The sequence below is a fragment of the Lutra lutra genome, chromosome X, assembly GCF_902655055.1.
Source record: "Lutra lutra chromosome X, mLutLut1.2, whole genome shotgun sequence".
NCBI lineage: Eukaryota > Metazoa > Chordata > Mammalia > Carnivora > Mustelidae > Lutra > Lutra lutra.
The window spans coordinates 4017652-4038353 of record NC_062296.1 but is presented as its reverse complement, the minus strand read 5'-3'; the positions used below and the strand labels follow the sequence as shown (position 1 = coordinate 4038353).

At 50.3% G+C, this 20702-nt stretch overlaps 1 protein-coding gene across 3 annotated transcripts; it reads left to right on the top strand.

The window, feature by feature from the left end:
* The first annotated feature begins 2665 nt into the window (after window positions 1-2665).
* On the top strand, window positions 2666-10290 carry HMGB3 (high mobility group box 3). Of its 3 annotated transcripts, none has more exons than XM_047716487.1 (5): window positions 2666-2769; window positions 7668-7822; window positions 8048-8187; window positions 8673-8847; window positions 9280-10290. In XM_047716487.1, exons 1-5 carry the CDS (start codon window positions 2691-2693, stop codon window positions 9418-9420), a joined length of 690 nt encoding a protein of 229 aa, XP_047572443.1. In that variant the 5' UTR covers window positions 2666-2690; the 3' UTR covers window positions 9421-10290. The 3 variants fall into 3 exon arrangements, with proteins under 3 accessions (XP_047572443.1, XP_047572446.1, XP_047572445.1); XM_047716490.1 differs by lacking the exon at window positions 2666-2769 and adding an exon at window positions 5273-5367; XM_047716489.1 differs by lacking the exon at window positions 2666-2769 and adding an exon at window positions 5420-5569.
* The last annotated feature ends 10412 nt before the right edge of the window (window positions 10291-20702 follow it).

Sequence of the window (20702 nt, the reverse complement as noted above, 5' to 3'; positions counted from 1 at the left end):
TCCAGCTGCTACAGTGAGAAAGGACTGAAATTGAAAGTGTGGGGCCAAGTGTGGTCAGTCAATACAAGCGCCATCCTCGCCAGAATCAGGTTCTTTCATCATCCGGTGGGTCTGTTTCTAAAATTCTCTCACCTTGGTACTGCTGCACACAGAGGACCACCTTTCAGGTTTGTTTTGTTTGGCCAAGGAGTAGATAGTGAGTGAAGACAGGAAAAGTCATTCCCTTTGTGAAGCCTCGCCGGCAATCCCAAGAACGGCGATGCCCTAAGGGACCCCGGGGACCAGCTCACGATAGGAAACTGAGGCCCAGGAAGAGGGACTCGGGAGCATTTAAAAAATAGCAGCCCCGGTTCCCCCTCTCCCCACCGCAGGAATCCCTTCGGATCAGGTGCAGAGAAACAGCTCGTACCTTTCCCGCAAGAGAGGGTGCTGGCCCGTTAGCTACTCAGCGAGCCAGAGCCGGCCCCTGCACCACTCAAGGGCCGAAGGGCCCTTCTGCACGCGCGGCGCGCCGGGGGCGGGGGCGGGGAGGCCGGAGCAGCCGCGGGCGCCCTGCGGACAGCTACCCGCGGCGCGGCCGAGTCCGGGGCGGCCACCCCGGAGCCCCGGGCCCTCGCCCCAGCTCCCCCGGGCCCCGAGCGCGCTGGAGGGCAGGGGCCCTCCGCGGCACGTCCGTCTGCCCCGCGGGCAGAGCCCGCTCGGCTGCTGGTGGCAAGGGCTGCGTTCCCACGACGCGCGGCCGGGCAGGGATTGGTCGGCCACCGTGCGGGTGCTGCCCCACTCCCCGCCTCCAGGGTCGCGGTCCCCGCGCTCCCTCCAGCCGCCGAGGCCAGAGCGGCCCGGGCTCCGCGCTCTGCGGGGAAGGCGAGCCCCGGGCACACGCCGGCGCTGCGGCCCCGGAGGCCCGGGTGGCCCGACCTGCGTGTGGCCTCGCGGCGGGAGAGCGCGCTCAGGCCGGCCCCACGCGCCCGGTTCCCCGCGACCCTCTCGCGCGGCCTTTCCGAGCCCGGAGTCCCCAGCTCGCCAGTGGCCGGCACACCCCACGGTGGAGTTGAGCTATTAAGGGCGGCCCAGGCGTGACGCTAAGGGCCAGGCGCCCGGCCCTGGCTCAGCCACTGACTCCTGGGCCCACCCCGCCGCCTCAGTTGGAGCCCGGATTAGCGGTCCCTGAAGGTCCTTTCCAGCTGTGCACCTTTACAAACCTGTAAGAACCATAGACCCGACCCACCTCCGAGAACATTTTCCTCCCTATGCGGAAGAAGTCCCGTTGGAATGCAATTTCCACCGAAGAGCAGAGGCGGAGGGGAGTGGGGAGGCTCCAGGCCCTGAACCAGGTCAGGTGGGGGTGAGCAGGGTAGGGCAAGGGCCCCAGGCCCGGCCTAAAGACTCCCTGCTTGTGGAGATCTGAATTACAAAAGGCTCTTAGATCCCTACTGAAAGGGTAAGCCTCACTGTAGGATCTTCATGGCAGTTCCCTTAACAGAGTTTAAAGAATTCAAAAACTCGGCCCCACCCCAGATTCACTCTGGCAGCATTTCCATGGGTTCTTAAAAGGAGGCGGCCCTGTTTGGGCCTCAGGGATCTCACCTTGAAGCCCCAGGCATCCCCACGAACTCCTGGGGGCCGGGTGGTGGGGGAGGGAAGGGGTAAAGAAGGTAGGAGAACAGGGTTTCACATTTGTTGTTGAGTGATGAAGACTGCCTTTAATCTTTTGGGGGTCTTGAACTGACAGGAACTGAAAACCTATTTGAACAGTGTTTGCCAAACTTTTCCCTATTTCCTATTTACTTTCAATGTTTTCCTAACCTCTCCAGGCAGCCAAGCAGCTTAAGGGATTCTGGTTTGAGGTTCCCCTCTGTGGGCGGGCTTGGCCTGGTACTGGGCCTCAGAGGTGATTGATGTGGTTAAAGTACTTTCCAGTGAGGGCCAGGGCAGAGGCCCAGAGTGCTGTCCATCACCTTGACCAGTTGGAGCTACCCCCAAGCCATGGGGCCCTGGGCTTTGCTGCAGTGGAGGCAGGCTGCCTTGGGGCCCCTGAATTTAGGCCATGCCTAGGCACCCCTGACTTTCTGTCATTTTTTTCACCTTCCAGACCGGACTTTAGCTCTCCCTGGGTGGCCTTTCACTGGTGACAAGCAGACCACATTCCGAGGCATCTGACCAGCATCGCCTCCCACACAAGCAGATTGCGCAGTGGCTGGGGTGGAGAGGTGGGTCAAACTACCTTTGTTAGAGGACACTGAGGCTGGGAGAGGTGAGGTGACACAGCTGAGGGCACCCAAAGTCAGTGACAGAGCCCAAAGCCACAACCTCGCCGCTGCCTCCTAGCCCTACCGTCATGTCATCTCACCCCCTTTCTGAACATGAAACTGAGTTATGAGTTTCTACTGAAGTAGGAGCCTGCTAGGCCACAGCCTGTGTTCAGGCTCGCTGCCACAGAAGGGCAGTACTATGAGGAGCCTCGCAACCAAGGCTTGTGAAGGACAGATGGAGAAACTGGGGAGATTGGACCTGAAGAGGACACGGAGAGTTGGGGTGATATGGGCATTTGTTGGGGTGGGGGAAGGAACAGGGAACCATGGCAACCGTCTTCAGATCTCTGCCTCGCTCAGCCATGTCATAATCGTGTTCTGTGAGGTTCTGATAGCAGAGACCATAGGTTTCAGCTTCAGGACAAGCGCTTCAGCCTGATGGAAGGAGAGGCGTTCGCAGGAGCTGAGATGGAAAGCCTTCCTCTGAAGAATCCGCGCAAACCTTTCATCCTGCGAAGTACGTCTGCAGCGATAGGAGGTCAACGGGCGGGGCTGTGGCGGGGGTGGGGGTGGATGGGCTGGGGGTGTGGGGTGGGCGTGGATGGGTCTTGAGGGAGGGCGGAGTCTGGACATCACTTACTATACAGTCTCTTCTAGATGGGGGATGATCTTCCTTCCCTGGTTTGGCCTTCAAGCTGCTATCTTTGGGAATGCCCTCGATGTGCCCGGGTGTGAGCGTGTATACATGTGCTGCTTGTGAATTGCCTGTGCTTGTAAATGTGAACCTCACCATTCACTCAGGGTCTCCCCAAGTAGTGCCTTCTGGGCTCTGAAGGTTGACAGTCTGGTCCTCCCCCTTGGTGCCTGCCAACTGCTAAGTGCAGCTTCCCAGTGTGGCCAGGACGCCAGGCAGTGGATGGACCAGAAGGAGACCCCTGTCCCACCCGAGACCGCAACTCACATCTTGGGCCTAGAAAGGCCTGACAACATTGAGAGGATAGGGTACTCTGGCAGAGGGGAGATACAGGTCAGATCACATGTGGAGATCCTGCTCCCCTCTGGGAAGGGCAGAGACAGGGGAGAAGGGAACAGCCTGGGCAGGTCAGACCCTAAGAACCTCATTGTGGAAAAAGCTGGAGCTCTTTGCCTGGAGAAGAGACCTGGCCTGCCATGAATTCCTGAAGGGTAAGGAACTGTACTGTGTGCAGAGTGGTGAACCCCAAAGCTCAGAGATTACCTGGGATGGAAGAGACCACCCAAAAGGGAGGTGGTAAGCTCCCTATAAGTGGAGGTATGCTAGCAGAAGGTAGGCAACCACTCAGCTAGCTCCAACAGGGCAGAGTATTGGACCAGGTGGCCTTAAGATGTTTGCATTCCCGAAAGTTTTAAAACTGGGGACATGGGGAAGTGACCCCATACTTGTCAGCTCTTGGCAAAAGCAGAACTACCTTGGCCTTCGGTCTCAGTTGGATCCCCGATGATGGAAGCCTAGCAGTGCAAGCTGGAGGGGTTCAGGCCTTCCCAGGAGGCTCAGAGGAGTTGGCAAGAGCTGGGTGGGGTAGGGAGGAAGATGCCTTGTGAGGTGGGTTCTGTTGCACTCTTCAAACTTAGTTTGAAGCTTCTGGAAACTTCTGGAAGTTTTCTGGAAACAGCATTTGTAAAACTCATCTGGTGGGTCTCTTTTCTAAATATGGGAATTATAAGTAGCTGGATATCTTGGTCCTTAAAGTGCTTTAGAAAGGGAACTTCCTATAGAAAAAGTCATGATGCTTCTTCCATTATTTTCTCAAAATTTCAGTCTCTAAAATGTGCCCCCTTTTGTCATCCTTCCTTTTTCTTCCATTCTTTCCAGGAAGCTTGTGGTACCTCAAAGAGGGAAGGGCCCTCATATTTCCCAACAAGGCTGATACTAGCATTTGAAGTGGGAAATTACTTCCTTGTGTGTGACTGCCGTATGCAATGCAGAACATTTAGCATCCCTGGCCATCCCCTTTCCTTATAAAATTCCAGCAAGGACTCCCAGACATGGGGCACTTCCAAACATCCCTTAGAGGAGACACTACCTCCCTCGACGTTTTGAAAACCACTGCCTTGAACCCCTGCTCCCCAGAAGTGACTTGCTCAAGGCCATATCACCAGCCAGTGGCAAAGCCAAGGCCAAGTCAAAGCCCATTCATTAATAACAAGAACTTTTACTCTTCACCAGGGTGTGTGTCAGGAGAACTCTGTGCATGCGGACCTGAACTGAGGCAGTTAAGAGGGGGGACTTCCTGCCCACGAAACTATAATGTCTCACAATTTTTCTGCTTTTTGCCAAACTCCGTTTTCCTTCTGTAACCCGCCTACCTTGCCCTTTCAGCAGATGCAAGCGCAAATTGAATTTCTGGCAATTAGTGCACAGAGTCTAGCGGAGCGCGATTCGCAGGAGCAGAGTCAGGTCCCCTTCGGGCGGGGCAACAGGGCCCTAGCGCCTAAACCCCGAGGTCTCGGCGAGCGAACCGCGGTCTTTCACCCGCAATGAGGAGCTAGCGAGCTGCGGCCGGGCCCCTGCCGCGGGGCTGCGCCGGAACTGGGTAGAGGTGAAGGACCGTGGACCCTCGGTGGTCGGTCCCTGGAGGTTTTTCCGGTTTGATGGGGTGCCTGGAGACCAGGGAGCAAGGGCCGTGGCCGGCGTCAGGGGCACCCAGGCCGTGGCGCGGCGGCAGCAGAGAGGTCAGCGCAGCTGGGCTCGACCTCATCTTCCACGCCAGAGGCCGCGGCCGCCGGGAATGGCGGGGCCACCTCTCCAAAGTCCTTTGAGATCCTAGCTCGGTTCGGGGAGGGGGTGGGGGTGTGTGGGAAAGCGAGAATATTATTATCCCTCTGTTTTGCCTCGGCAGCCAGCGCCGGCGGGTTGTTCTGTTTGAATGAATGATCCCAGCGGCCGCGCCCAATAGGCGCCCGCGCCTGTTTAATATGCATGAGGCCCGCGGCCAATGGCCGGGCGAGGAGGCTGTTTTAAACGGCGGAGCCTGCTGGCCAATCAGGCGGCTCTCGTGGAGGCAGCTAGCGCGAGGTTGGGGAGCGCTGAGCCGCGCGTCGTGCCCTGCGCTGCCCAGACTAGCGAACAATACAGGTACGTTTCGCACCGCCCGCTCCCGCCGCCGCCGTCGTCGCCGCCACCGCCACCGCCGCCGCAGCAGCGCCCGCACAACTTTCCGGCCCGCGCCGCCGAGAGCGCGCCCCGCTGCCGCCTCCCCCTGCCTGTCGTCCCTGCGCCCTTCCCGCCCCTTCTCCTTTCCTCTTGCTAGGTGGCCGGGAAGGAAGAAGCAATTCAGGTGTTGCAACTTTTCAATGCTTCATCCTCAGCTCCCCGCAGTCGGGGCTCAGTCCCCTTCGGGGAGACGCCCTCGGCCGCCGCCCTGCCCCCGCCCCCCTAGGACAGCGGCCGAGGGGCCGAGGCCCCCAGAGGCCAGATGTTGGGGTAGCTGCGGCGGCGGTGGCGGCGGCTGCGGCGGCTGCGGCGGCGGCGGCTCGAGCCCAGGGGCGGCTGCGGGCTGCGGGCTCCGGCGGCGCGCGTCCCGGCGTGGGGCGGCGGCGGCACTGGGAAGGGGGCCGGGTGCTTCCCGGCCCGGGACGGACTCTGCGAGGGCCCAGCGGCCAGTGCCCGCTGGGGGCTGCGGCGTGGGCAAACTTCGCTCCCGGGCTCGACCCGGCGCCGCGCGGGCCCGCGGGCTGCACTGCTGCTTCTGCATTAACATGGCCGTCGCGGGAGCGCCCGGCGGCCCGCGGGGGGGGAGTGGGTGCGCGGGCCGGCCGCCCCCCGCTCGTCTCCTGCCCACCGGCCGCCGCCGCCGCCGCCGCGACCGCTGCTACCATAGCTCGTGCGGTGCCGGGCTCCCGGCGAGGGCAGGACGGGCGGGCGGGGCGCCCGGGCGGGCTCCGGCCTCGGCCCCGGCGCCCACGGCCCGGGACTGGCGGCGTGGAGGGCCGGGGGCGCCGCCGCGGGCCCCGGCGCGGCCGAGCGTCATGGCTGCACGGGCGCCTTTGTTATCCCGAGGAGTGCGCCCCGCGCCGGCGGGCGGGGGGGGGGTCCGGCCTGCGGCCCCCGCCGCCCCGCGCCCCCGGGCGGCCCGGGCGGGGCGGGGCGGGGCGGGGTGGGGGCCAGCGCGGGCGGCGGCGGCGGCGGTGGCGGGGCCCGGACCGCTTTGTTCGCCGCCGCTGCCGCCGCCCGCGCCGGCCGCGCGCGGATCAGCCATTTTAGCGAGCGGAGCTCGGAGGCTCGGCGGGCGCCACCGTCGCCGCTGCCGCTGCCGGCCGGGCTCCGCTCCCTCGGCGCGCCACTGCCACCGCCGCCCCCGGCCCCGCGCGCCCCCCGAGGGTGGCAGCGGGGGATTTCAGGGGCAGTTTCTTTCATCAGGAAGCTTTTGACAAAATGGAAGGTGAATTATGGGTGTCTGGGTGACCCAGCACGGGGCCCGGCCCGGCTGCCCGCTGCCAGCCCCGGGCTCCCCTGCCCCGTCCCGCCCCACCCGCGCAGCTACTGCGGGGCCCTAACGCAGCCCCTCAGTCGGCTCCTGCGAAGGGGAGCGCTTTAGTTTTACATGATGACCTTGGGTGTGGGAAAAGGAAAAGATGGCGGGAAGCTGGGGGGTGGGACAGGGACGATGACACGCCACAGCTGCATTTTTATTTGGAAACTTTGGAGAAAGTATTCCTGGCTGGACATGCGTTCCGCTTTACAGATGAGCAAGACTAGCCTTTTTGGCATCCCCTCCCCCTTCAGATAATGACAAAGTGACAGATTCGAACTCATAGTACAGGGATAGCTGCTCACTTGCCAGATCACCTTTCTCGCAAAAGCCATTTTTAGAAGCCGGGATGCATCAACAATAGTGAAATTTGAAATGTTGCCTATTTGCAGTTCTCCTGCTTTGATCTTGTGTTTAGCAGCAGTGACAGGATTTTTGAGTCTGTAACGGAGCAGTTAAACAGTTGACAGCTAGCCTTAAGTCATGGGTCTCAAGCTTCTGTCATCCGCCTGCACCCCTACAAATGTGTCCTCCCTGCGCCCTTTCCACTCTGTGGTTGTACTTTCCAAAACGTAGTAGCTCTCAATCGGAATGTAGCGCTGAGCCACCCCAGTTGGGTCGGTTCCATTTGGAGAACTTGATCGCTCTCACTCTCCGAGAAGTAACTAGCAAACCAGCGCGCTTCATGCTGGTCAAAAGTTAAATGACAAGCAACAGTGAAGCTGATTTCCTCCCCACTCTGTCTTCGACTGCCAGTGGCATCAGGCATCGCGTGGGGGGGGGGGTGTGCTGCTTCCGAACGGTGACCTTAATTTGGATGTTGTCCTGCCTTTGGTGTATGTTGAAGGTCTGTTCTAGTCATTGTATTTGTTTTTCTTTGTCTCTCTCCCTTCATCCATCACAGTCAGGATGGCTAAAGGTGATCCCAAGAAACCAAAGGGCAAGATGTCTGCTTATGCCTTCTTTGTGCAGACTTGCAGAGAGGAACATAAGAAGAAAAACCCAGAAGTCCCTGTCAATTTTGCAGAATTTTCCAAGAAGTGCTCTGAGAGGTGGAAGGTACTTTTCTTTCGTGTCCTTCAAGCCAGCCTTGCTTGGAGTTCACACATGGGGCTCCTCACCTTCTGAGTAGCCCCAGGTGGCTCTTCTCTCACTCCTGGGGTCCTCTTGCCTGCCTTTAGAATTGTGTGTGTGCTTTTATTTTTTTTTTCCTTTTTAAAGCTGGACAAGGGTTTAAGTCCTGCTCAGTGCACTGAGGAACCTAACAGGTCCTGTTCTTTGCAGACTATGTCTGGGAAGGAGAAATCTAAATTCGATGAAATGGCAAAGGCAGACAAAGTGCGCTACGACCGGGAAATGAAGGATTATGGACCAGCTAAGGGAGGCAAGAAGAAGAAGGACCCTAATGCCCCCAAAAGGCCACCGTAAGTGACTGTAGGGTTCAGGGTAACAGTTAAGAGCTTTCCTTCTACTCGAAGAGTTTTTAAGAGGACATGTTGCCTAAAGGTGTTAAGATAACCCTGCCACGCCTTCTGTACTTGGAGCTTTAAGGTGCTGTGCCAGGGAAGTGCGATGTTAAGGCTGAGGTAACTGGTGAGCCGTGTGCTTGCAGCAGTTGCTTGCGGCCTTTCCCTTGGGAGGGACGCACCAGAGTTCTGGCTGTCAGGGTCCTTAGGTATGTTTTCTCCCGCTTCTCCAGTAACTGAGAGACTGAGAAAATACAATGTATTTCTGGAGCATCTTAAACTTTCTAGAACCTACAACTTTGTAACATTGTGTACAGTATCCTACATTTCTCCACTTACGGAGCAGTCCTAGTGGTAGGAAGTAAGTAGGTGAGGAACAGGGGATTTTGGCTTAAGCTCATAGTTTAGGCTCGCCTCTAATTTATACAGTTCTCTCCCCGAAGGTCTGGATTCTTCCTGTTCTGTTCAGAATTCCGCCCCAAGATCAAATCTACAAACCCTGGTATCTCCATTGGAGATGTGGCAAAGAAGCTGGGCGAGATGTGGAATAACTTAAGTGACGGTGAGAAGCAACCTTACAACAATAAGGCAGCAAAGCTGAAGGAGAAGTACGAGAAGGTGAGACGGGCCCAGGTGTGCCCAGGCTACACCCTGGGTATGGGCTGGGGGTGTGCTGCTTTGCTGAGTTGAGGAGTGAGCCTAGCGTGCCAGGGCCCATCTTCCAGCAAGGTCGGCCGCAACTGCTGCTGTTCAGGCTTCTCTGTAGAATTTTGACTTTGGGACAATTGCAGGCAGGCTTAAAAAGTTTGCTAACGTGTGAGATGCCCTGGGCAGAACGTTTGATAGTCCTGTTAAACACCCCTTAACTTTGAAACTCCAGCGGCCAAGAACCAGATTTGTGTGTATCTGGAAACAAATACTTCAAATAGCAGCCCCGTCTTACTCAGTTGTTTTCAGTTCTGAGGTGGGGACAGCATGTTTCTAGCCTTTGCTAAAACAGCTGCAGGAGAGCTTGTCTGTTCATTCGGAATGTGTCCCCATTCCTTCCAGGATGTCGCCGACTATAAGTCTAAAGGAAAGTTTGATGGCGCGAAGGGTCCCGCCAAAGTTGCCCGGAAAAAGGTGGAAGAGGAAGATGAAGAAGACGAGGAGGAGGAAGAGGAGGAGGAGGAGGAGGAGGAGGATGAATAAAAGAAACTGTTGATCTGTCTCCTTGTGAATACCTTAGAGTAGGGAGCGCCGTCATTGACATTGACACCCCTCTTATTGGAGGCGTGTCTGTTGCCCTCGTTAGGTTTAATCACACAATTGGGTCATGGTCATATTGTAGTTTCTCAAAGTGCTCTAGAAATTGTCAGTGGTTTACATGAAGTGGCCATGGGTGTCCAGAGCACCCTGAAACTGTATCAAAGTTGTACATATTTCCAAACATTTTTAAAATGAAAAGGCTCTCGTGTTCTCCTCACTCTGTGCACTTTGCTGTTGGTGTGACAAGGCATTTAAAGATGTTCCTGGCATTTTCTTTTTTTGATTTGTAAGGTGGTGTTAACTATATGGTTATTGGCTAGAAATCCTGAGTTATCAACTGTACATATCTATAGTTTGTAAAAAAGAACAAAACAACCGAGACAAACTCTTGATGCTCCTTGCTTGGCGTTGAGGCTGTGGGGAAGATGCCTTTTGGAGGGGCTGTAGCTCAGGGCGTGCACTGTGAGGCTGGACCTGTGGACACTGCAGTGGGCATCCATTTAGCTTCAGGTTGTCTTGTTTCTGTATATAGTGACCTAGCATTCTGCTGCCATTCGTAGCTGTGGAGAAGGGGGGTCAGCCGGCATGAGAAGTGTTTGGATCCTTTTTTGTTAAGTGCGGTAGTTTTAAACTGTTTGTTTTTAAACAAACTGTGGAACTCTTCATTGTCAGCAAAGCGAAAGAGCCACTGCATCAATGAAAGTTCAAGAACCTTCTGTACTAAACACGATTTGCAACGTTCTGTTATTTTTTTGTATGTTTAGAATGCTGAAATGTTTTTGAAGTTAAATAAACAGTATTACATTTTTAAAACTGTTCTCTATTATAACAGTCTAAATTTCTGAGTCACAGCAGTCTTAGCTAACAAACAACCCACTCCATTGTATTTGGCGAGTAGCCTCCCTGCACATCTGGTATCTTCTATTAATGTGGCCAGCTTGCTTAGGATACAGCGGAAGAGGCAACTCAAAGGTGCTGCGTGATTTTGTTTGTGTCTGGGTGGCATTAGGATGGAGTCAACTGCTGAATGGACAAGCCAGGATAACTTGACCCAGGCAAGGAGGTGCAGGGGGGGGGGCGGTTAGGATTGAGGCTGACTACTATGTAGGTTTATTTCTTTTATTTTTATTTTTTGCCTCCTGCAACCATCCGCCCTCCCCACCAATGCCAAGGGGCCAGATTCACTGCTAAACAGCAAAAATGTCTTAAGGGTATGGTATATCAAACCTTCAGGCTTGCTTTTTCCCTTTTCGTCGCCTCTGCCCCAGGTACATGTGGCAGAGGTATCGCTGCTTCTACTCAGCGATAGAGGAGGTGTCTTGAGCTGCCGCTTCTGTCTTCTGAACCCCAGTGAGGGCAAGGGTGGCGGGGTCGAGAACAGTTACCGTTTGCTTTCCTACTGCTTCAAGAAACCAGACACCCCAAGGACCAGACCGGGGTTCCTGTTGTGGCTGCATCTTGGGCAGTCTGATGGGGATCGGTTGTCTCTAAGCATTACATGCGTCCTCTGGAAAGTAGTATGGCCCGCCCGCAATTTGAGCTCATCGATTGCAAACATAGGTTGGTGGTTCAATGTTGTTGAACTGGAAGAAGTTTGGTTTGTGTTTCAGTGGTTATTTCACGTTGGTGGATGATGGCCCATTTTGTCCCAGTTGGGGAAGGGGGTGATGTGATGGCCACAGCAGCACATGGTGGCATTAAAAATCCTTGTGAGGGTGATCATCTTATCTGTCGGCAGTAAGGAAGAGCACCATGTTGTGGGCTAGTGTCCCCACTGCCCGGCATTATACTCTGCCATGTGTGTTTGAGGCTGTGAAGCCCTCGGACATGTTTTAGTTTCCTCACTCAGGAGAACACAGTTTTTTTTTTTTTGCTTAAAATTCACTATTTGCAAAATTGCATGTCTGCAGGCCTGTGTCCTCCCCACCCTGTCAGGTCCTAGATGGGTATGTCACGGTCATGGTCACTGGCCCAGTCTCTAATCGGTATTCATAGTCATTCCTTTTCACATCAGAACTGTTTGTCCTGTGTTTTTCAAGCTCTTCTACAAAACGACCACTAATTTGAAAACCTTGGTCCTGAGGTTTGCCCAGAGGCACTTGTTCCAGGATTGCCCCTCTGCTTCAGCCATACCCTTGTCACTTTCCTCCGGTTGCTGCCCAGCATGCGATGCGGCAGGCTAAGACTAGGGAACTGGTCAGCCTCATCGAATCCGGAAGAGAAGCTCAACTTGTAGTCCCAAAGGAGAGCGAACTTGCTAAGTGGTGTCTATCTGGTTGTAACACTTCCGTGCCTGCTTTTTTGTGCTAAACCAGTGGGGGAGCTGCTTCCGTGATCTTTGACTATGGGGACAGAGTTCTAAAGAAACTCCAGTTAAGGCTGCTTGGCCCCACATTTTCACCCCAGCACAAGACTGCTCCTTTTCATGGAATGGTGCTCTGTAGCTTCTCTGAGACGTTACAAGTGGCATGGTGTCCCCACCTAAGTCTTCGGCTCAAGTTGATTATTGGGCCCGGAATATGTGATCTCGTAATGCCAACCTGTTCCTTTTTTAAAATCAAAAGGACAGTACCTGCTTTCTCTAACCACCTCTCTCCCAACCCTCTCACCCCATTTTTGAATGGTGTTTTATCCTTTGGAAAGAACAAGGCTGTGATGTAGCAATTATTGTCTGTGTCTCCGTGTGTCTGTTCTTGTCACAAATGTACTTGGGGCATTGGATGCATTTTCTGTAATAAAGTTTCTTAATCAGTCTTCCCAAAAAGTAATCAGTGGGCTGTCTGCAATCTGTTTGAGATACTGAACCTCTGTGTTTTGGGTTGATTATAATCAAGGTTCTGGAAGTACAAGCTTTGCTGTAGCCACAGGTCTGAACTGTTTAGTGGAGGGATCCTGCCAAAAGGGACAAGTGTGAAGGATTCCAAAGCCCCCAGATGAACCCTTCAGCCAGAGGGGTAGTGGGGGAGTCGGCCCTGGAGCCCTATGCCAGGATGCTCATGAGCTGCTTGGCTGAGTGGCGGGGTGCTTGTAATCCGCCAGGCCTGCCAGCCAGGGCCTCCTGAGGCTGGGGGTCAGGGCCTCACTGGCTGACAGAGCCGGGCCCCACAAGGCACTTTAGATGAGAGCTGTGGGGGCCACTTGCTCTTCTTCGGACCCTGGCTTAGTTTCCCGTGGACCCAGGGCTCCTTGGGACGGAATGGCTGGCCCCAGGCTTCTCTTCTTGTTTCAACCAGAGCATCCCCTCACTCTGTTTTTTATCTTGAGCCTCCTCCTGAGAATTTAGCTTAAAAAAGAAATGGGGAGGGGCGCCTGGGTGGCTCAGTGGGTTAAGCCTCTGCCTTGGGCTCAGGTCGTGATCTCAAGGTCCGGGGATCGAGCCCCACTCCCCTCTCTGCCTGCCCCTCTGCCTACTTGTGATCTCTCTCTGTCAAATAAATAAATAAAATCTTAAAAAAAAAGAAACTGGGATACAATATCAATAAACCAAAAAAAAAAAAGCCCCTACACCAATAGTTACATAAAAAGTATTTGATAAAATCCAATACCCTTTCATGCTTTAAAAACACACACACACACACACACACACACACACACACACACACACACACCAAACCAAAATACTCAGACAACTGGGAATAGACGGAAACTTGCTCAGCCGGATAAAGAGCACTTAGGAAAACCCACAGCTAATACACTCAGTGGAAGACTGAAAGCTTCCCTCCACCAAGTTCAGGAACAAGACAAGGGATACCCAGTTGTGCCACTGGTATTTATTGTTGTACTAAAAGTTCTAGCTGGGTCAATTGGGCAAGAAAAAAACAAACACATCCAGACTGAATATGAAGGACTAAAGCTATGTCTTCACAGATGACATGATCTTCTTCTGTTGGTTAATCCTAAGGGATTTCCATATAAAAGAGAAGAAATAGTGAGTAAAATGGCAGGATACAAGGTCAGTATGCAAAAATGTGTTGTATTTCTATACATTAGCAATGAACAATTTGAAAACAAAATTCAACAATTCCATTTACAATAGCATCAAAATAAAATAGTAATAATAAGTTTAACAAAAGAAGGACAAAATCTGTATGGAGAAAAATATGACAAATTGTTGAAAGACATTAAAAACCTAAATAAATGGAAAAGCATCCTGTGTTCATGAGTTGGAAGACAAGATTGATCACATAGCAATACTCCCAGAACTGGTCTATGAATTCATTGTAATTGCAATCAGAATCTCAGCTAGCTTCTTTGTAGAAATTGACAAAATGATTATAAATTTCGTACAGAGACTCAAGGAACCCAGAATAGCCAGAACAATCTCGGGAAAGAACAACAAAGGTGGAGGATTCAGAATTCTTGATTTCAAAACTTACTACAAAGCTATAGTCATCAACACATTCTGGTATTGGCATAAGCTCATTATCTCTGCCCGGATCTGTTTTTCACCACAACCTGCCATCTGGAACTCTACCCAAGGTGTCTTTACTCACTCTCTGTAGTCAGTTCCCAAATCCGGCCAAGTGTACTTCCTAAAATATCTTGGATCTACCCCTCCCCTCATTCATGCTGTCCATTGCAAGTAAATATCTGTCTTCAAATTCTCCTATTAACCTCTTTGTGCTAGGCTAGAACTTGGGTTTTCAGGGTTTTGCTTATCAATATCCCTCCAAAAAAATCTCCAATTCAGACACCATGGTTAGATTTATCTGCTAAGTGTCATCAGAGCTGGAGTTAGAGCCTAGGGACATGCTGTAGCTCAGGTCCTCACTATCTTTTTTTTTTTCCTGGGCAAATATGATAGCTTCCCAAATGATTGTCTTTTTTTCTCTCTTGCCTCTACTCCATCCCCAGACCTAGTATAGCTATAGACACATCGTTGGTGCTCAATATGCATTCACTGAATAAATAAATGGATGAATGAATGAATGAATGAATAGGGACAGATCAGGGGAAAGTTCAACTTGGGTAGAACTTGTAGGCCATCTTTAGAATTCTGAACTTTCCTAAGGTCAAGGCAGGCACTTAAGAATTTTCACCTCTTCGTGTTTCCGGAGTAGTAGATGGTGATATGCTCAGATGTGTTTTGTAGTAAAATTACACTGGCATCTGTGAGAATAGAAGACACCGGAAGGGGCAAGAGTGGAACTAGTGTTAGGGTAAGTCAGCTGCTACAAAGAGCAACCCTCATTTCTCTCTCTCCCTCTCTCTCTTTTTTTAGAGGGGGAGAGTATGAGAGTGAGGGAGAGTGGGGAGGGGAGGGGAGGGGCAGAGAGCAACCCTCAATTAACACAATTCTTAATATTATGACTTAACACAATAAAAGGTTTACATCTCACTGGCATTACAGTTCCAATCAGATACTTGGCTGACAGCCTTCCAAACGGTGACTCAGGGATCCCCGCTCCTTCCATTCATGGTGCCACCATTTTTAAGCCATGACCTTTATGTCACTGAAGAATAGGCTTTACGATAAGGCCTGGAAGTGGCATTCCATCCTTGTCACCCACATTCCATGGTTTCCAACTGAACTGCAAGGGCAGCTGGGAGATGTAGTCATTCTGTGTGCCCAGGGAGAAAATGAAATGGATTTATGGACACACAGCATGGCTCTGCCATCGGGGAAGATGGGATAGGGGGTGGTTGTGGGAGTCTATCTAGGTGTGATGTGAAAGGCTTGTCCAAAAGTGGTGGTAATGGGGGTAGATAAAAGAGTTGGATTCAGGAGAGATTTAGGATTGCTGGGACTTGCTAGAGGATTGGATGTGGGGGGCATGAGGAAGAAGGAGGCGCTGAGAATGAGTCTATTATTCTCTCACTTGGGACACTGGAAGGGTAGCAGAGTTTTTCAGTAAGACAGAGCCCCTGAAGAGAAGCAGGTTTGAGAGGGAATCACCTCAAGGCTTAGCAGTGTTCAGAAGGGATAACAGGTCTGATCTCACATTTCCCCGCAAGGGAAAGTTTGTAACTTGGAATCACAGACCATTCATGCTGTCAGCCTGTCTTTCCATTTTGGGACTAGTCTGGAATTTGCATTTCTCAGGCTTTTTTTTTTTTTTTTTTTTTAAATCAGTTTCCCTCCAGGGAATTCTCCAGCAGACACCCTGGTAGGATCTGTCTGCTATAGTGTGATCTTACCAGAGTGTCAGAGCTAGAAACTTCCCTGAAGGGAAACTAAATCCCTTGGGCTAGAAGGGGGCTTCCCCCTTTCCACACTCACACTTCGAAATCTGTTTCTAAACTGGGAGCATTTGAGGAAAAGCTCAAAGAACCTTCCTGTTGTTGGCTTCAGGCCACAGTTGGTTTTTTCAATCCACAGAGGAAATGTGAGATGCACATTTTCCTGGGCTGTGTATTTTGTTCCAGGCCTGTGGTAGGTTTTTGTTTTAAAAGTCTTTTGGAAGCATGTCAGCGGTGATACTGTGGCAATGTTGATTGCAACATTTGACAGTTCTCATTGCAAGATGTGTAGAACATATGATGCTTTTGTCCTCTGTCCAAACCCTCAGTGGTTTACATGAAAAAGGGCTGATATTTTAGCAATGAAACATTAGCAGAAGGCTGAAATATGTCACTTAAAAATATTGGGCTAGCCATGATGTTTTTAATCCTCTTGTGCTGGAACCACTTTTAACTTCTATATCAAGAAACCCTCTTCTGCGTATATTTAATTTATGAAATAAAAGTAGCTGATCGTGTAGCATAACCCCCCAGGTTTCTACCTAGATTTAGATATTGGAGATCATCCTAAGGCTAAGAGGCCACATGGGATTGCAGTGGGAACATCAGATATCTAGCCCAGTGCCTGGAATATAGGCAGAGCACAAATAGGAATTCCCCTCTGGGGTGCTGCTCAGCCCCCTCCCCACTCCAGGAACAAGAAGTTCTGGGTTCTAGAGAGGCTAAGTGACTTCTCTTAGGTTACACAGGAAGTCGCCGGTGGATTCAAATGGATGTCTGCTGGTCCAAGCATCTGTGTGATTACCTACCCTGCACGCGGAGAATGCACCCCAAGTACCAAGAATCCCAGGAGAAGCGGAGGATCTGGAAATCTCGGCCGAGTTAAAGCTGCTGCAGGGTTCAGTAAAGGAGCAATTGAAATCCAGTAAGTGTGCTGGTACAAGTCCGCAGGGGGCTCCTAGGGAGTAAGGAGGAGGAGCAATGTTTGCAGTGCCCAATTAGGGAAGTCTTCCTGGAGGAGGGGATGCTTGAGCTCTTTGAAAAGTAGACCTAGCTAAAGGAGGAGGGATGGGAAGAGGGAATAGCATGTGCACTCGCGCACGTGTACACACACACACACACACACACACACACACACACACACGCCCAGAAAAAAGCAGCGCATAGTGTGGACTGGGAAATTGCAAGCAGTTTGTTTGAATGAGAGGTACATTAGTTATGTATTGCTCCACAACAAGTCACCCCAAACTTTAGTGGCTTAAAATATAACAGCATTTATTATCTCAAGGCTCTTTGTGTCAGGAATCCAGACCACTTAGCTACATCCTCTAGTGCAAGGTCTTGGCTACAGTAGCAGTCACCTCGAGTCTGGTCTGGAGGAGGAGGGCTTCCGAGATCACTCACATGATTCTAAGTAGTGGTTAGTTTCTTGCCTGTTGGATGCACGCTGCCATCAGTTCGTTGTCACATGGGCTTCTCCATCGGGCAGCTTACAACGTGGAAACTTCATTCATTCAGGCTGAGCAAGCGGGAAGAGCCAAGGAGAGAGTGTGTGTGAGCAACAGGGAGGGTCACAGTTTCTTTGGAACGAAATCTCAGAAGTGAAATCCCATCACCCTGAACACATTAGATTCATTAGAAACAAGTTGCTAGGTCCAGCCCTCATTCAAAGGGAGGAGATGACACAAGGGCATGAATAGTAGGAGGTGCAGATCACTGAGAGCCATCGTCGAGAATTTCAGTCATATTTAAATTTATAAAAAGGTGCTATTTTATACGCACCTTTTAAGGCTTATTTATTTCACATAAAATCACGTCATAAGGAGTGATGCACATTGTGTTGCTTTAGTGCATTCATTTTAACTGTGTTTCATTGTGTGCATACACACACACACACACACACACACACACACACACACATATGCTATAGATTATTTATGTTCTCCCATGGATGGGTATTTGCATGTCCTGGGGCTGAGAATAGGGGTTTGGGGTAGAAATGGGAATGATCGCTAATGGGTTTTAGGGGAGGGGTAATTAAACTGTTCAAAAATGAGATAGTGCTGATGGTTGCACAACGCTGTATGCTAAAAACCATCAAACTTGCACTTCAAATGGCTGAATTATATGACATGCGCATTATATCTCAATGAAGCTGTTACAAAAACTCTATGATGATTAATTTGAAAAGGCAGGGGGTGGGGGGAGATTTGCTAGTAAACTGTAAATTAGCAATATTGGCCAAGAAAAACTAGCAAACTTAGCGACAGAAATAATCACTAACAGATTATAAAGGAAATTAAAATAAAAAGTCAGGTTGGCTAATAAGCATATGAAAACTACTAGGAGTACCTCCACACATCCACCAGAATGGCTAAAATTAAAAAAGACAACAAGGAATGGTGAGGCCATAGAGCAAGGAGGGCTCTCATATGCTGGTAGGTCCGTTGTGAAAAGCTGCTAGGTAGGATTTATTAAAACTAAACATTTGCTAGATTTGAAAGTTGTTAAGAGAGTAGTAGATCCTAAGAGTTCTCACCACAAGGAAAAACGTGTTTCTCCCCATTTTTGGTATCTCTGTGAGATGATGGATATTAACTAAAGTCACTGTGGTCATCATTTCACAATATACGTAAGTCAAGTCACTATGCTGCACACCTGCAACTTACCCACTGCTGTATGCTGGCTCTATTTAAATAAAACTAGGAAAGATATTAATTGTAAAAACAACCGCAACAACAACAACAACAAAAGATGAGTCATCGGCATACTCTACAATGCAGTAATTCCCTTCCATTGAAGTACTAGTGAGTTACACTGTTATAAATACACAAGATGTTCATAACAGCACTATTTGTAACAGCCAGAAACTAGAGACAACAGAGGTACTCATCGACAGAAGGAGAAAATCAATGGTGATATATTCATACCGTGGAATATTGTGCAATAACTAAAGGTAATGAGATCTAGGTATACACAATGACATGGGTGAATCTTGCAGACACAAAAACAGTACATATCGAATGATTCCATGTACATGAAATTCAAAACAGGCAAAACTAATGGATAGTAATAGTGGCTATTCCTGGAAATTGGCTACTGACTGAGAAGGGTCAGAAGGAGATCTTGTGGCAGGGGATGGGGGCAAGGAGGGCAGAAACACTCTGTGTCTTGGTGTGAATGGTGGATATATGGGTGCATAGGTATATAAAAATGTATCTAGCTGTACAATTAAGATTGTAAGGCTTTATACACTTTACTGCGTGTTCATTACGCCTTACTAAAAAAGTTTTGTTTTTTAAACAATGGAAAGGCTGTGTTCTGGACTTTGATTTCTGATCATTGAAGACTAGGTAACTTGAACCAACCCTCCCATGGAAAAAACTGAACAAAACATTTTAAAAGATCATTTTTTTCGGTTTTTGTTTCAAGGTAACAGGTCACTTTAAAATCATCAATGAGGGGCACTTGGGTGGCTCAGTCAGTTGAGCGATAGCTTCTGGCTCGGGTCCCGATCCCAGGGTTCTGGGAGCCATTAGGCTCTCTGCTCAGCAGCAAGTCTACTTCTCCCTCTCCAGAGCTCTGTGATCTTTCTTGCTTTCACTCTCTCTCAAATAAATAAATGAAATCTTTAACAAAATAAAAATAAAAATGAAATCATCAATGAGCTAACTAGATCGTGAAATAGAATACTGAGCCAAGATCCTGGGACACAGGGGGATCGAGAGAGGTGAGCCTGGCATTTGGAACTGCTTTTGACCTGGGTTGTTTGGGGTTGGCTGACCTAGAAGCAGCAGCTGAGGGCTTAGGACAAAGAGTCAGAATCCAGACTCCACTGAGAGCATATACGGACACTTGATCTATGACAAATGTGTCGCTGTGCTAGGACAAATGTGTACCAGTGCTAAGACAATGAGATATCCATATGAAAAGATGACATGATAGGCCTGCCTGGGTGGATTGTAGATGTAAGGCTGAAAGGTAAAACAGTAACATGTTTAGAAGATAGTACCGGAGAACATCTTCCTAAAATAGGGCAGGGAAATACTTTGTGATGAAGACACACAAAACAACCACGAAGCATAGAAGACTGACACATTGCAACAGAATCAAGAACTTCTGCTCATCAAAAGACATCATCATCAAAAGACACGAACAGGCAAATCATTGAGTGGGACCAGATACTCGCAACACATATAAGCACAAAGGGCTTGCATTCACAATATATAAAGAACGCCTACAAATTAATAAGAAAAAGTCAGACAAATGGGCAAAAGGTTTGAACAGTTACTTCACAAAAGAGGATATCTTAATGGCCAATAAACGTGAAAAGGTGCTCCATCTCATTAGTAATAATGAAAAAGAAACTTATAATCGCAGTGAGATACCATCAGACACTCGTCAGATTGGCAGGCATGTGATGGCCAGGAGACATAGTCAAAGTAGCGCTGTTTGTAATGAGCACAAAGTGGAAACAACCCCAATTCACCCACCATTCTCAGAGTAGAAACAACCCAAATGTCCGTCTACAGTAGAATGGATAATGAACTTGTGATATCTTCATACAGTGGAAATGAATGAACTTCAGATATCCACGGCAATATGGCTGAATCTCAGAGGCAAAGCTAAACTCTTTGTTTAGAGATGTGCGCAGAGATGGCTCAACTCTAAACAAAAGCCAGGAGGCCATACTCTAAAGTCAAAACAGGGTTTACTTCTGGTGAGGGATGAAGAAGGTTGTTACTATGAGGGGTGTTATGAGCTGAGTTGATATGTTGAAGCCCTTACCCCTAGTACCTCAGAATGTGACAATATTTGGAGGTAGGGTCTTTAAGAGGTGATTAAATTAAAATGAAGTCATTGGTATGGGCCCTAATCCAATCTGACTGGTGTCCTTATAGTGAAAGGAGGTTAGGACACAGACATGCATGGAGGGGAGACCATGTGAGGCCACATGGAGAAGAAGACCATCTACAAGCCAAGGAGAGAGGCCACAGAAGGAACTGAACCTGCTGACACGTTGATCTTGGACTTTCAGCCTCTAG